The sequence below is a fragment of the Arachis ipaensis genome, chromosome B5 (assembly GCF_059453495.1).
Source record: "Arachis ipaensis isolate K30076 ecotype BB chromosome B5, ASM5945349v1, whole genome shotgun sequence".
NCBI classification, from domain to species: domain Eukaryota; kingdom Viridiplantae; phylum Streptophyta; class Magnoliopsida; order Fabales; family Fabaceae; genus Arachis; species Arachis ipaensis.
In genome coordinates this window covers 11,756,373-11,770,526 of record NC_142440.1, presented here as the reverse complement: position 1 = coordinate 11,770,526, position 14,154 = coordinate 11,756,373, and the positions used below count along the sequence as shown (strand labels likewise).

The 14,154-nt window shown below is 36.7% G+C and overlaps 2 protein-coding genes across 2 annotated transcripts; both read left to right on the top strand.

Moving 5' to 3' along the window:
• Positions 1-8,926: 8,926 nt before the first annotated feature.
• On the top strand, positions 8,927-13,721 carry LOC148563385 (uncharacterized). Its single transcript, XM_088488933.1, has 2 exons — positions 8,927-9,994; positions 13,644-13,721. The coding sequence occupies exons 1-2, from the start codon at positions 8,927-8,929 to the stop codon at positions 13,719-13,721; spliced, it is 1,146 nt and encodes a 381-aa protein (XP_088345059.1).
• LOC107611784 (uncharacterized) lies at positions 11,267-12,769 on the top strand. The gene is made up of 3 exons (XM_088488932.1): positions 11,267-11,831; positions 11,913-12,514; positions 12,593-12,769. The coding sequence occupies exons 1-3, from the start codon at positions 11,267-11,269 to the stop codon at positions 12,767-12,769; spliced, it is 1,344 nt and encodes a 447-aa protein (XP_088345058.1).
• Positions 13,722-14,154: the final 433 nt, after the last annotated feature.

The following is a 14,154-nucleotide window of genomic DNA, read 5'->3' as shown; positions in this document are numbered from 1 at the left end:
TAATCATGTTATATATACATAAAAAATTGGTCACCAATATAAAATATACATTAAAAATAAATTAAACTATATATATTTATACACAAATATAATAATTAATTTATAGACTAATTTTTGTATGCGCATTAATTCTTTTTAAATTGTTTAATATGTAATTATTTCTAATGAAAAACACTTTATTTTTGCATTCAATGCTTTTCTATAATTAATTTTATAAATTTTACGTTTTGTATGATGCTAAACTCATTAAATGAGGTCTTTTTTTTTTGTTGGACAGCGAATGTATAATCACTTCCGAAAATGCCAATTATACAATTAGAAGTCAACCAACAATTAACAACTACACTACAAAAGATTTTGGAAAGAGTCTCGTTAAGGAGTCAATAGAGTATTTTTACAATATGTATAATTAATGGGCTATTTATTTGGCTCAATATGAGTTAAAAAATGAACATTTTGAATAAAATATTACTAATTTTTCAAACACAATACACCCATATTATCCAGAATAACCATCCAGATATCAGGAATAATAAACATCTGATATTCTACTGAATCGAACATTTCTATATTCCCATTATACACATTGTATAAATACTCCATTGACTCCCTATACTTCCTTTTTTGAAAAAAGTTCGATTTGCATTCACCCAAAGACAGTTAATTTCTGAATGAATAGTTAGTCTTTCTATTTAGTATCTTAACCAATTTCATATAATTTTAAATATTTGAATTATGCAGCATCTAATCACTTTTAAATTTGAAGAGAAAAAATACATATACCACTCCTCTTGTATAATCATAAAAAAAATCTTACTATCATGAGTTTTAAAGGTGCATTTTAAAAACATAAAAAAAATAAAAATTATTAAAAAATATATTATTATACACTTTAAATATAAATTAACCAAATCCTAACAAAAAATATAGGATCGTTTTCTTTTTTAGCATTAAAATTTTCTCTCTCTAATATTAAAACATCTTCTAAAAGTCAAAAAGAAAAATGTATCAATCCACAAAATATGGATAATGTATCTTAAATTTAAATATGACTCTCAATTTCCTGAATAAAGTATTTATTTTTCAGATTCTAGAATATTATAGAGAGAATGTTGTGTCAACGCTGTTGTTAATGCCAATAAGAAAGAAAGAGAAAATGAGAATTTCATACCTTTATAAATAGATGTGTGGGGAGAACACCACCATAAAAAACATACATACATACATACACACACACACACCATTTGTGTTAGTTTTTGCAGCATTGCTTGATGGATAATAACGGTCTTAACTTGTTTTCCGCTCCCCAAGAAAGGAGGGTGTCATTTGCAGAGCTAGCAAGGCAGTATGAGATGGCAGCCAACAACAATGATGATGATATCCCGAAAATGAAGAGGAGGGTGAAACTACAACTGATAGATGATATGAATTCAAGGAAAGCTACATTCAGGAAGAGACGTGCCGGATTGTTGAAGAAGTTGGAGCAGCTCGCCATCCTTTGTGACATTCAGGCTTGTATTGCCATCTTTGGTCCAGGTACAATTTCAATTTCAATTTGAATTTAGATTTAAATTATAACAAATTATATCAACTTCATCCTTCAAAAAGTTAAGTCCATAAGAAAGAAAGAAATCTTTTAGGGTCAGCGATTTTTAATATTTTTGTCATTATTTAACCAGTATAAATATTAAATTAATTTTAACGAATAAAGTTTACTAATTTATATGTACAAATTTTAATAAATATAGGTACAAATTATTTATTTTATATATGCAAAATTCTTATAAATATAAATATAAATTATTGTTCACTAAATGCCGACAACAAATAATAATATTGACACATGAATGATTATATGTCTGACATAAACTAACATGTTCAGGTGACAAGAGTCCTACGGTGTGGCCATCAGTGGAGGAGGCTAAAGAGATCATGGAGAGGTTTGAGGAGATTCCGGAGCCAGAGCGGTCGAGCAGAATGGTAACTCATCAGGAGTACAGGAAACAGAAGGTGATTTGGATGGAGAAGCAACTTGAGAAGCTCAAGAAACTTAACGATCAGAAAGAGATGGCCATCTTCATGCATCAAATCTATAACGAACATAGGCCTGTAACTGATTTTAGCGATGATGAGTTGGACCGTTTTCTCACCTATGTTGACGACAAGTTGAAGGCGGTTAGAAACAACATAATAAGAACCCACCGCTCTGAAGTGTCAATTTCGTTGCAGCCACCGCCGGCGCCGCCATCAGCAGTGGCAGTGCAGCCACTGATTATTTTTGGTGAAGTTGATAGCAGTGTGCAAGATGAACTGTTATTTAATGCAGAGCAACAACAGAAGAATTTAGAAGATGTTGTTCCTAATGATGAACCGGATGATGATTTTTTTGGAGGATTATTCTTTGAAGATGAGAGTAACGGGTCGGTTCTGTTTCCTGTTGGTGATGAGCATGTGTTGGTGGTTCCACCGGCTGAAGCTAATGAAGAATTATTTGGGTTTGGAGATTTCGATGATTCAGTGGATTTTGGTGATCTTGACAATTTTGGTGACCTCACTGTTGGAACTGATGATGATGATGACGATGATGATTTCTTAATTGATGAGTTATTATTGCCTAATCAGGGCAATGCCGCCGGAAATACTAGTAATGATAATCATAAAGGGCTGTGGTAGTTCCATTAAAGAAACCTAAATCCGAGTACTGAAATGAATAAACAATGCTCGTGAATTAAAGCTGCTAGAATGGAAACTTTGCTATTTCTCTCTCTCTAATTAATAATGGAATAAATTTGAACTTGGAAATAAAGAGAGAGAGAAAGAGGGGGGTTAATTTATTTTCTTTTAATTATTGTAAGATTATTTTCCTATCTTAAGAATGAAACATGCATGTTATTTCTTCTACACTAATTAGATTTGAGGAGTGATAGGAAGCCAGCAATTTTTGTGTTTTATAACCATTAATTGGCCATTAATAATATTTTTAATAGTATGAGATTATATCCAACAGTAAGAGATCTCTCATTAGACTTTGAAACAAGAGAATTGGATAATTAACATGACACTCGTTCATTTTTTGAAAAGTTGATAAAAAATTTTACATATCTTTTACAAATTAATATTAAGATGGATCAAATCAATACTTAGTGGGTATTCTTATTTCTTAGTGTGGAACTGGAAGGCAGTGTATTTTCTTTCATAAATAAGACAATCCTGACGAGGTGTCCTTATTTTGAGAGACAAATTGGATCTAATCTAAAGTCATTCATCAATTTGACAATTTTATATAACGGTTCTTGCACATAACAACCTCATCATTATGTCTGCTTACTCAACATTGATTAGAAGACTAATTATAATGTAAATTACATGTATCATGTATGTATAGACATGTGAATAAGAGAATATCAATTAATGTGTCAGATAAGGCTTGTAAATATCGTGGTATACGACTATAAGCATTCGAGTTACAATTTGTGCTTATAGTGCATTTGGAAGAATGAATATCAATTAATGTGTTTGACTTATATATTTAATTTATATTTCATGATAATTATTTTACTGTTATTACTATATGTTATAATAATAATTATTTATTTTTTGCAACTATTAAAAGGTTTATACTGTTAATTATATAATTATCGCTAAACTTTTTAATGACAAGGTATATGACGATAGTCTAATCACTATAAAAAAAAAAAAAAAAGTCTATGATCACGGTAGTTAGTAAGAAGGGTGATCATAAGTTTATGGTCACGATTTTTGACTTATAGTTACGGTTTTTTTACCGTAGTCTATTCTGTCGTGGCTATAGACTTATGGTCACAGTTTTTTTTATCTATAGTCACAGTCGTAGTGTTAAAATTCTGACACTTTAAACCACATTTTTTTACTGTGACCATAGCCTCTATGGTCACCCCACCTTAAAGCCGTGATTATAGCCTTATCTATGGTCACGGTTTTCACTATGACCATAGTCTCTATAGTCACCCCACCTTAAAACCGTGACCATAGCCTTATCTATGGTTCACGGTGGTCATAGCTTCTATGGTCACCCCTTCTTAAAACCGTGACCATAGTCTTATCTATAGCTGGTCATGGTTTTTCGTCGTGACCATAGCCTCTATGGTCACCCCTCCTTAAAACTGTGACCATAACATTATCTATGGTCACCCTATTTTAAAATCGTGACCATAATTTATTCTATTTTCTGAGATTTATTTTTTTAAAGCATAATCAGATCCTAAATTATGATAATCACAAAATAAGTCTAAAAAAAATTTAATAAATCTAAATAATAAAATTTCCATTATAAACTAAATATGTTTTTAATCCAAACAACACAAATCAAAATATGATATCATTTATCTATTACATGTAATACTAGGTAAAAGCTCTTAAAAAAATTACAAAAAATATCAAAATATTATACTATAAAAACCAAAAAATATTTTCTAATAATATAGTACATATTCTTCTCGTCCTTTGAAAACCAAAAAAAAATTCTTCTCTAATTTGTTCGCTTATCTTGTAATGTTTTTCACCTGAAACCCAAAAAAAATTTTGAACAATTGAATATACAGTCAGAAAATTCAGCTCCAAAGCCAGAGAATCCAACAACAGAAAAACTAAACAAAGAATTCAAACTAAATCGAACATACAACCAAAAAATCAACAAATAAATTATTCCAAACTAACCAAATAATTTTTTTTTCTTTTATTTGATAGGAAAAAATAACTTATTAGAAGAGAAGAAAAGAGAACCAAAAAATGAAAAAGAAGAAGGCATGGTATCCTTGCAAAGAAACAAAAAATTAACTGTGATTAAAGTAATATACTAACATATCAATATACTTGAGTGGATACACTTGTCTCGAATAAAACTTTAAATTAAAAAAACTAACTATCAATATACAAGTTTAAATTGATCTAAACCTCAACAACTATATAAAATTTGGTGATTATATTCCCTAACGTAAGCCTATTCAACCATGCCATGCAATTTCTAAGGTGCAGACCCAACTCCCAACGAATATAACCTCATGTCATAACACACCAAACATAAGACATTGAACATAAAAACTACAAACCCAAAAGAAAGACCAAAGCCATAATGAAATTGAACTTAAAACAATGCATCTAAACACTCAAAACAGGCAAACAGCCAAACAAAACCAATAGCTTAGCTAGCTATAATGAAATGTAGAAAGTTAACTCACAAATAATAATTGTTAAAATGCAATACGACAGTATAGAAATGCAATTTGATTCTTAAAATGGCAGCTAATGATTGCTTTCCAAGGAACTAACAACTAGATTCCCCGAATCTATTGCCATTACTGAGATCTAAGACCAAACAAACCAAACTTAAAAAACACTAAATTTAGAAGAACACTAAACCAAACTTAAATCTATTCACAAGGAGATTACAAATACCTTAACCGAATGATTGTCAAGCTGAATTGCTCTCCGAAAATCTTCTTCCACTCTCTCCCAATTACTACAAACAAATAAAGCCGATAATAATAACACAAAAATACCCAAACAGAAGTCAATAAAATAAAATAAAATTAAAAAATTAGGAAGATATGTTATCATATTATATTTACTGGCGCTTAAGATGGCAGAGAGCACGGTTCGTCCAATACAAAGAAACATTAGGGCACAAAATAATTGCCTTGAATCGCCCAAAATAGAAAAACAAACAATGTAATAATCCCAAGAATATTACAAATTTTTCATTTTTTTTTTGAAAGGAAATATGATGATTGATTAATTAAAGGAAAAAGGTTAGAAAAAGATAACAGAGAATGATACCTTCACTTTCAGCAAGGTCAGCTTCTATCTTGAAGAATTCCAAGCCTTTGGTGAAAGTCTTTAATTTACTTTCCATGTCCTCTTCAGTTGAAATATGCCATCTTCTTTTACCAAATTCCACTCAAAAACCTAACCAGAAAATGTCAATTTCCAAAACACTTTAAGTTGAAAAAGTTTTATTATGATGATGACAATTATGATGATTACAAATAAACCTGTGGCATCAAAGTGTGTGCTGCATCCTCGGTCATCGGTCGCAGTTCCTTCAGATTGCATGGCACACACTTCTTATCTCTGAGACCTAACAAAGGGAAAAAAAAGTTATATATGACAACATGAACAATGAGATTATAGAATATAGTGTTTGATAAAACTTGACTCTTTCATGAGATATGAACAAATTAAATATCACACAAAACAAAATATCTCAAATCAGTTTTCATGACACAAAAATCTCAGATAAACATAGGGAATAACGGAAAAATAGAAAAGAAAAAGTATAAAGAAATCTACAAAGCATAATCAGAGAACGTAAAAAGCTCTCTCTTTCTCATATCTTTATAATCCAAACTGCTATCACTTTTTATTTCAATACCTTGCATATCTGCGCAGGTCAGATACTAGTAATCAGATAAAGCAAGATTGTTAGAGAATAATTTAGAGACAGAAAGATCTAAGGAAGCATAGCTTCTAGCACTATAACAAATTGTTGATTAAAGGAGATATAACTGAATCAAGGATATCATATAACTGAATCAAGCAAAGAGCAAATTATCTTTTCAGAACCCCCAAAAAATTAAAATAAACCCCCAATTCATTTCATTTTTATAACTTAGTTGAAAACATTTTAGAGTCAAGAACTTCGATCTGATTTCAATTTAATGAACAAAAACTGTTCCACTTGTATACATATTATAGGAGGCATGTTTTCATTTGACGACAATGAGTATGGTTGGAGTTTGATATCTATTATTTGTTTTGTTATATTATGTTACTAGATTCTATATATTACCAGCTAATTAAGTCTTGTATAAATGTGATTTTGTATTTGTAACTAATTTGTTGCCTTCCTATGTATTCCTATTTTTCATTGCCTGTTATTTTTCTTTTTTTGTTTTCCTTTAACACTAATCATGCAACGCAACAACTACAACACTCCATTATTAAATCATCAGTTATGCAGCAAAAATTCCAAGCATATTTCAAACCAAAAACTCAGAAGTCTATGTCTAACCATATAATCAGAAAAAAGCAACACATTTCACATGAACTTTGTTTTTCAGAGTTCAAAATCACACAAAAAAAAGAAAAAAACACTTACCAGGAACGGCGGCAATGATGGAAACAAAGCACAGCAAAGAGGCGACAGAGAAGTGGCGGAGCGACGACGAATTGCCGACCGGTGAAGGAGCGGCAACTTCGTGCAACCGGTTCGGCGTAACTGGCAACTGGTTCTGGTTCTGCGTTTGAGAAGATGAGGTGGCAACGACGATAGTGACAGTGACGGTTGAGGCGAAACTCACACGAAGGAAGAAGAAGAACGACACGGCGCCGAAGAACGAAACGAAAAGAGGTAGAAGAAGAAGAAGAACGAAACGACGCAGGCGAGCACTGGCGGCAACAACACACAAGGGTTGGAGCAAGACGACGAGGGTTTTGCACCCAGAAGAAGAAAGAGGGCTTGGCTAGCTAAGGTTATCTTTTTTTTTCCAAGTTACGAGGGAATGTGGATTTTGGGAGGGAGAGAGGATTTTGCGTGGGTGTAGGGGCTGCGGTGGCTGCGCCGTTGTGGGTCTGCGCGGGTGTGGGGGGGTTGCAGGGAGCTGCAGTAGTTGTGAGGTCGGATGCGGGGGCTGCGTGGCTGCAGTGGCGGCAAATAGTGCGGTGGCTGCGGGTGGCGGGCTACCGTGCTGGGTGGCTGGGGGATAGGTTTAGTTCATGCTCTGTAGTTTCGGAAAGGAGAGGATAGTGGTGCTGGGTGAGTGTGTTTGTGGTTAGTGTTGGTTTCCTTAGTTTCGTTCTTTAGTTTTAGCCTTTTAGGGTTTTCACGTTTTTTTTTTTTTTTTTCTAATTAAAGCACAAAACTTAATAAGAGTAAATATCCATAATAGTCTCTGAGATTCATGCAATTACTCATAATAATCCCTAAGATTTCAAATTCCCTATTGTAGTCCTCCAGATAGAGTTCCGAGCACTCAAACTAGTCCCTGGCCATATTTTAGGTGATGACTCATCACCAGAATGCTGACGTGGCCTAGGATTGCCACGTGGGACATGTCTAAAACGACGTCGTTTTGGGTTTGGCGCCCTTGAAAGCCAAAAACGACGCCGTATAGTTGTTACTTAATATGAAAAACAGTTTTCTCCACCAACACAAACACTTCGTCTCTTCTTCTTCCACCCTCTGAGTTCTTCTTCATCTCCCCAACAATGGCGTAGCCGTAGGGTTGTATGTGCTGGGTTAACAAAAATTTGAGAGAAGAAGTCATCTGATCAGAAGTTGTTGTTGCTCTTCCCTTCCCTTCGTTCACCACAAAAACGAGGTTCTGACGTTGTGATCGGACTCAAGGTAACCTTTTTTTTTAAGTTTGCATTTTGAATACAGTGTTGTTTGATGATAGCATTGGTCAGTGTTGTTGAGGTTCTGGAGTTTTGGTGTCATTGTAGTGTATAGGGTTTGAATGTTGGTTGGGGTTTGTGGGGTTGCTGTAATACCCGAATGAAACAGGGAAGAAACAGGGATTAGTATGGAGGTTTGGAAAAAAAGGTTTTCTTGTGGTGATTATTTTTCCTTTTTAATGCATGAGTAGGCTTTCAAATTCTCCCTATGTATTGTAAAAATTTTAAATTTCTTGCAGATGAAGGAGAAGTTGGACATCATGTTTCATCATGGGGTGACTTCAAAAAAAATGCAGAAGGAATTATGATATATTCTCCGGACAATAAGGCCTGTTTAGGTGATCGAGACACTGATACTCTGAATGTGTTCTACATACGGAACTACCATAGGGAGCTTGGGTACAATGACATTAAACAGTGCTGGTGGCATGTTCCTGGAAAATGTTTGGAGAAGGGGTTGAGAAATGTAAACAGTGACAAAGAGATAAGAGAGATGGTGAATTGTGCTAGGACAAATGAGGGATTGATTGATATATATTTCGAGCATACAGTGTCAGTGCCGGAGGTGTTAGAGGGAGATAACACAGTTGTGTACTTGAATGATCATGGTGAAGAGGGATGTAATGCAAGTACAGATACTGATGTGAGTCCCCCAGTTACAGAGACTCATGCAATCATAGTTGCTCCTCCTATCCCTAAGGTTGTACCCAACACTTCTTGCAAATCCAGTCCTAAAAAAAACAGAACATCTCCACGGCAATCACAACCATCACACTCCAAAACTGCCAATCCTTCCAAGACAACCAAACCTGTGAAGAAGAACAACTCCCCAGAAGTCACCAAGCCCACCAAAATCAGCCAGCCCACGAAATCCAGTCAGAACACCAAATCAGATAGGAGCAAGAAGCAGAAACTGTCCAAGAGACCAAGTATTTTCAGGAGACCCTGCACACGGTCTGCTGCTAGAGGATTTACTAGCAAAGTGTTTAACAATGAAGTTCCCTTTGATGTATCTTCTGATTCCTCTGATAGTGAAGAAGATAGCATGTTCAAGCCAGGTCCGGATGAGGGTAGTTCCTCTGATTCTGAGGCTACAGGGAATGATCCTAAAACTAGGAGTAGGATTAGGAGAAACATGATACATGCTACGGTGGGTAAGAGAAATATTAGTCCACTAGGTAAAGGGAAGGAGAAGATATTACATGAAGACGATGGTTTGGTGGAGGAGGTGAGCGACGCTGAGGTTGACCTTGGGTTTGTGGGTTGTGTTCATGAAGGGGTAGAGGATGGCCTAGACCCAGGTGTTGACTCAGATGGCACCAATTCTTGGCACTCGGAGGAGATGAAGATGCCTCCAAGCTCAGAAGATGAGCTGGAGGAAGGAAATGAATCTGAAGAGGCAAGTCCGCTGTTTAGAGAGGGTGCAAGGTTTGGAGAGCTGCACCTTGAGGTAGGCATGAAGTTCGGAACTAAATGGAAATTTAGAGAAGCTGTGAGAGAATATACAATCCAAGAGGGAAGGAGCATAAAGATAGTGAAAAATGATAACATTAGGTGCAGGGCAGTGTGTAAGGTGAAAGAGTGCCCATGGGTGGCTTATGCATCAAGAGACCATGAAGACACATGTTGGCAAATTAAGACATTCAATGATGACCACAGTTGCCCAAGAGAGGACAAGAATAGGGCTGCTAACAGGAATTGGGTATGCAGCAAGCTTGTGAAGAAGGTGAGAAAGTATCCAAATTTTAGACACTGCGAGGCTACAACTTACTTCAAGACACGGTTTGACTTGACTCTGAATAAAAACTCAATATCCAGGGCATTAATGGATGCAAGAAGTGTAGTGTATGGGGATGAGAAAGAACAATATAGGATGGTTAGGGATTATGGTATGACGCTGTTGAAGACTAATCCCGGTTCCACTGTACAAATATGCACCACCCCCCAACCAGATGGTGAAGTTACCTTTGATAGAATGTATATATGCTTAAGTGGCTGCAAAAACGGATTCAAGGCTGGTTGCCGTCCTTTGATAGGTTTGGATGGTGCTTTCCTAAAGACCCGGTTTGGTGGACAGATTTTGTCAGCCGTGGGGTTAGATGCTAATCATCATATCTATGTCATAGTCTGGGCTATTGTCAGAGTGGAGAATACAGAGACATGGAGATGGTTTCTCGAGCTACTTCATCAGGACTTGGGTCATTATAAAGAGCATGACTGGTGCTTCATATCGGATATGCAAAAGGTGTGACTTAATTTGAATGTCTTTATTTGATTTTTTATGTGATCTTATATTAAGAATTGTTTCGTTATGCTTACTGTGAATGATTGTGCTTTCATTAGATTTGGCTGGTTAGCTTTTAGTGTAAGACCTTCGATCATTGGATTATTGGATTTTGGTGGTTAGTTATAAGGGAATTCAGATTTCTGCTGTTATGCTTACTTGAAGAATTGTAGCTTCCATTCAAGTATGATGGTTATTTATTTTGTTAAGAATTTTGCTGTTTTGCTTATCTGCATAGACTGTGAGATGATTGTATCTTCATGGTTACTTATTAGGTGTGCTGTTATGCTTGCTTGAAGAATTGTACTTTCATTATGCTTGTAGTGCATCTTATAGAGAACTTGTAATTACTGGTTTTGTCATTAATTGAGATGTTCTATTAAACGTTAGGGACCTTTATGGGTCACGACCCTCAATTGTAGGGACTATTATGGAGATGTTAATCAAATGTTAGGGACTATTATGTGTAACAATTATAATGTCAGGGACGATTATGTGTCTAACATTTACTGAATCTGGCAGGGACTGATATCAGCAGTGAAAGCAGTGATGCCTGACGTGCATCACCGTTTTTGCGTCTGGCATTTATGGAAAAATTTCAACAAGAACTGGAAGGACTTACAGCTAAGGGGACTTCTGTGGGAATGTGCAAGGGCAACAACATACCAAGAATTCAGGGATGGAATGGAGAAGATCAAAAGGTTAAATGAAGATGTCTGGGCATACTTAGAGAAGTGGCCTATGGATGCTTGGACCAGAAGCTTATTCAGCCATAAGCCGAAATTGGATAGCATCTGTAACAACGCCTGCGAAGTGTTCAATGCTAAGATCAAGGATGCACGAGCCAAACCCATCATAACATTGCTGGAGGAGGTAAGGATGTTTGTTATGCGAACCATAGCGAAAAACAAGGTGAAGCTGCAGAATCACACTGGGAAGCTCATACCTGTTATAAAGAGCAGGCTGGAGAAGGTGAGGAAAGAATCCAAGCATTGGAAGCCTATTTGGACTGGGGATAACGGATACGAAAAATTTGAGGTGCACGGACATCCAACCAACCATGTTGTGGACATAGGAAAGAGACTGTGCACATGCCAATTTTGGATGCTAACGGGTAAGTTAATTGTGTTTATGCATTTTACTTTCTTCAGCCATAACTATTATCATGGTTCCTCTCACTGTTTGGCACCTGCAGGTATCCCGTGTGTGCACGCTTGTGCTGCCCTGTCTCGTGTGAACAAACAGCCAGAAGACTTCTGTCACAGATGGCTGACCATGGACTCATACAAGGAAACTTATAACCACCACATTAATCCAATTCCGGGTCAACCACTGTGGGAAAAAGCAGAGGACTGTAACAGGCCACATGCCCCTAAAATCAAGACAAAACCTGGAAAACTAAAGATGAAGCGGAGGATGGATGCGGACGAGAAGAGTGCTTCTGGAACTAAGAAGCCTAAAGTTGACCCAAAACTCTCAGGCAACACTGCAGATGGTGTACACCTAAAGAGACAGCTGGGTGCCTTTAAATGCAGTTACTGTGGTGATAAGGGGCATACAAAGAGAGGCTGCAAAAAGAAAAAAGATGCTGATGCTGCTACTGCTGCTGCTGCAGCAGCAGCTGCTGCCGCTGCTGCCGAGGCAGCTGAGAAGAAGAAAAATGATGAAGTTCATACTATGCCTGAGAAGCCGGTTCATCAGCCCCAAGACGTGTCTGGCCAAGCAGATTTGGGAAGCAATCCCCAAGAGATCGAATTAACTCAGCCTTCTGCTTCTGAGCAAGAGGATTCTGAAAAGGTAACTAAAATTTTACATTTGAGTATGTTGTTATTTCCATGCATAAATAGTAGTTAATGCCACTTATTTCTCCTATAGGATCCTGCACCGAAAAGACCTTCCAAGCTGTCACCACGAAGACGATCCTCTAATCAGCCAACCGCACCAACAGTGAATCCCTTGCAGGGTGCATCTTCAGTAACATCTTCAAAGTTTGCCAACTTGCTGCAGTTCATCCCAACGCCAGGATTTAGACCCCCAAGAAAGAAGAATTGAATACTAGATATATGTACTTAGGAGTTTCTGTTTTGTGTTTTGTTATTAGTATTTTCCATCGTATAATGACTAGATGGTGAACTTTGATGCAAAGGCCTTTTTGGTATGCCTTGGCCTTGCTTTTGATGAAACTACTGATAGCAGCAACATGGTTTCTAGGCTGCCTTTTACAGTCAACTTTTGTTGTTTCTTGATAGACAATGGAATTTATGTTAATATGCTATGCTATGTGCTTTACCATTCAAGAAGCAGTTTCTTTATTTTTTTCATACACAATGGAATTTAAATTAACAACAATTTCATAGTTAATAACACTTTTCATTCCATCAAGAAGCAGATTTTTACAAATGTTGATAACAAGGAACCCAAAACCACCAATTCATTCATCATTTACAATATAGGATCACCAACAACACTGTCAATACACACACACCTAACACTAACAACCGGGTCATCACTTTTTGCATCTGGACATCCTCCTCCAACCTTCGAAGCCTCCAATCAACGTTGATCTTCACTTCATCACCACACGATTCTGACTTTTCAACCTGTTCCTCATTCACAGAATCTGTCCACACAAAAAGCCCGCACCATCTCTTCCCACTTGTCTGCAACCAATAAAGGATCAAAGTTTAGAGAGGAACAGCACAAGAACAGTCAGGGGAGGCATAACAACACAAGAACAATCAGGGGAGGAGAATAACAGCAACACAAGTGATTACTCTAACCTACATTATAATTGGGGCAGCCATAGAACGGTTTGTTCGGATTCGAATCTGTGCCAGACCATCTGAGAACTGGCCTACAGCCACAGCCGCACCATTCTGGCGGCGCCGATCTTCTGCTCTTCGTTTGCGTTCTACTCCGATTCCAGCTAGATGGGGAACGAATAGAGCTTCCACCTCCAGTGCTACCTCCACCAATCATCGACATCAGTAGCAGCCCTGGATGAGAGTGCATGAACAGGAACAAGTGTATGGAAGAGGAAGAAGAAGAGGTGAACAAGACGAAGAGGGGAGGTGTATGAGAATTTGGGGATTTAGGGTTAATTATACTACGAGGGACCAATCTGGGTAAAAATTGGAACTTAGCCAGCTCAGCTAGCCGTTGGCAGCAGTCCAGCGTGGCAATCCTAGGCCAAGTCAGCGCTCCGGTGATGAGTCATCACCTGAAATATGGCCAGGGACTAGTTTGAGTGCTCGGAGCTCTATCTGGATGACTATAATAGGGAAATCGGGATCTTAAGGATTACTATGAGTAATTGCGTGAATCTCAGGGACTACTATGGGTATTTACTCAACTTAATAATCGATTTAATGGTTAAATTTTTAGTGTCCAAAATTAATTTTATATTGTTCTAATTATCTTATACTGTACCATGGCTA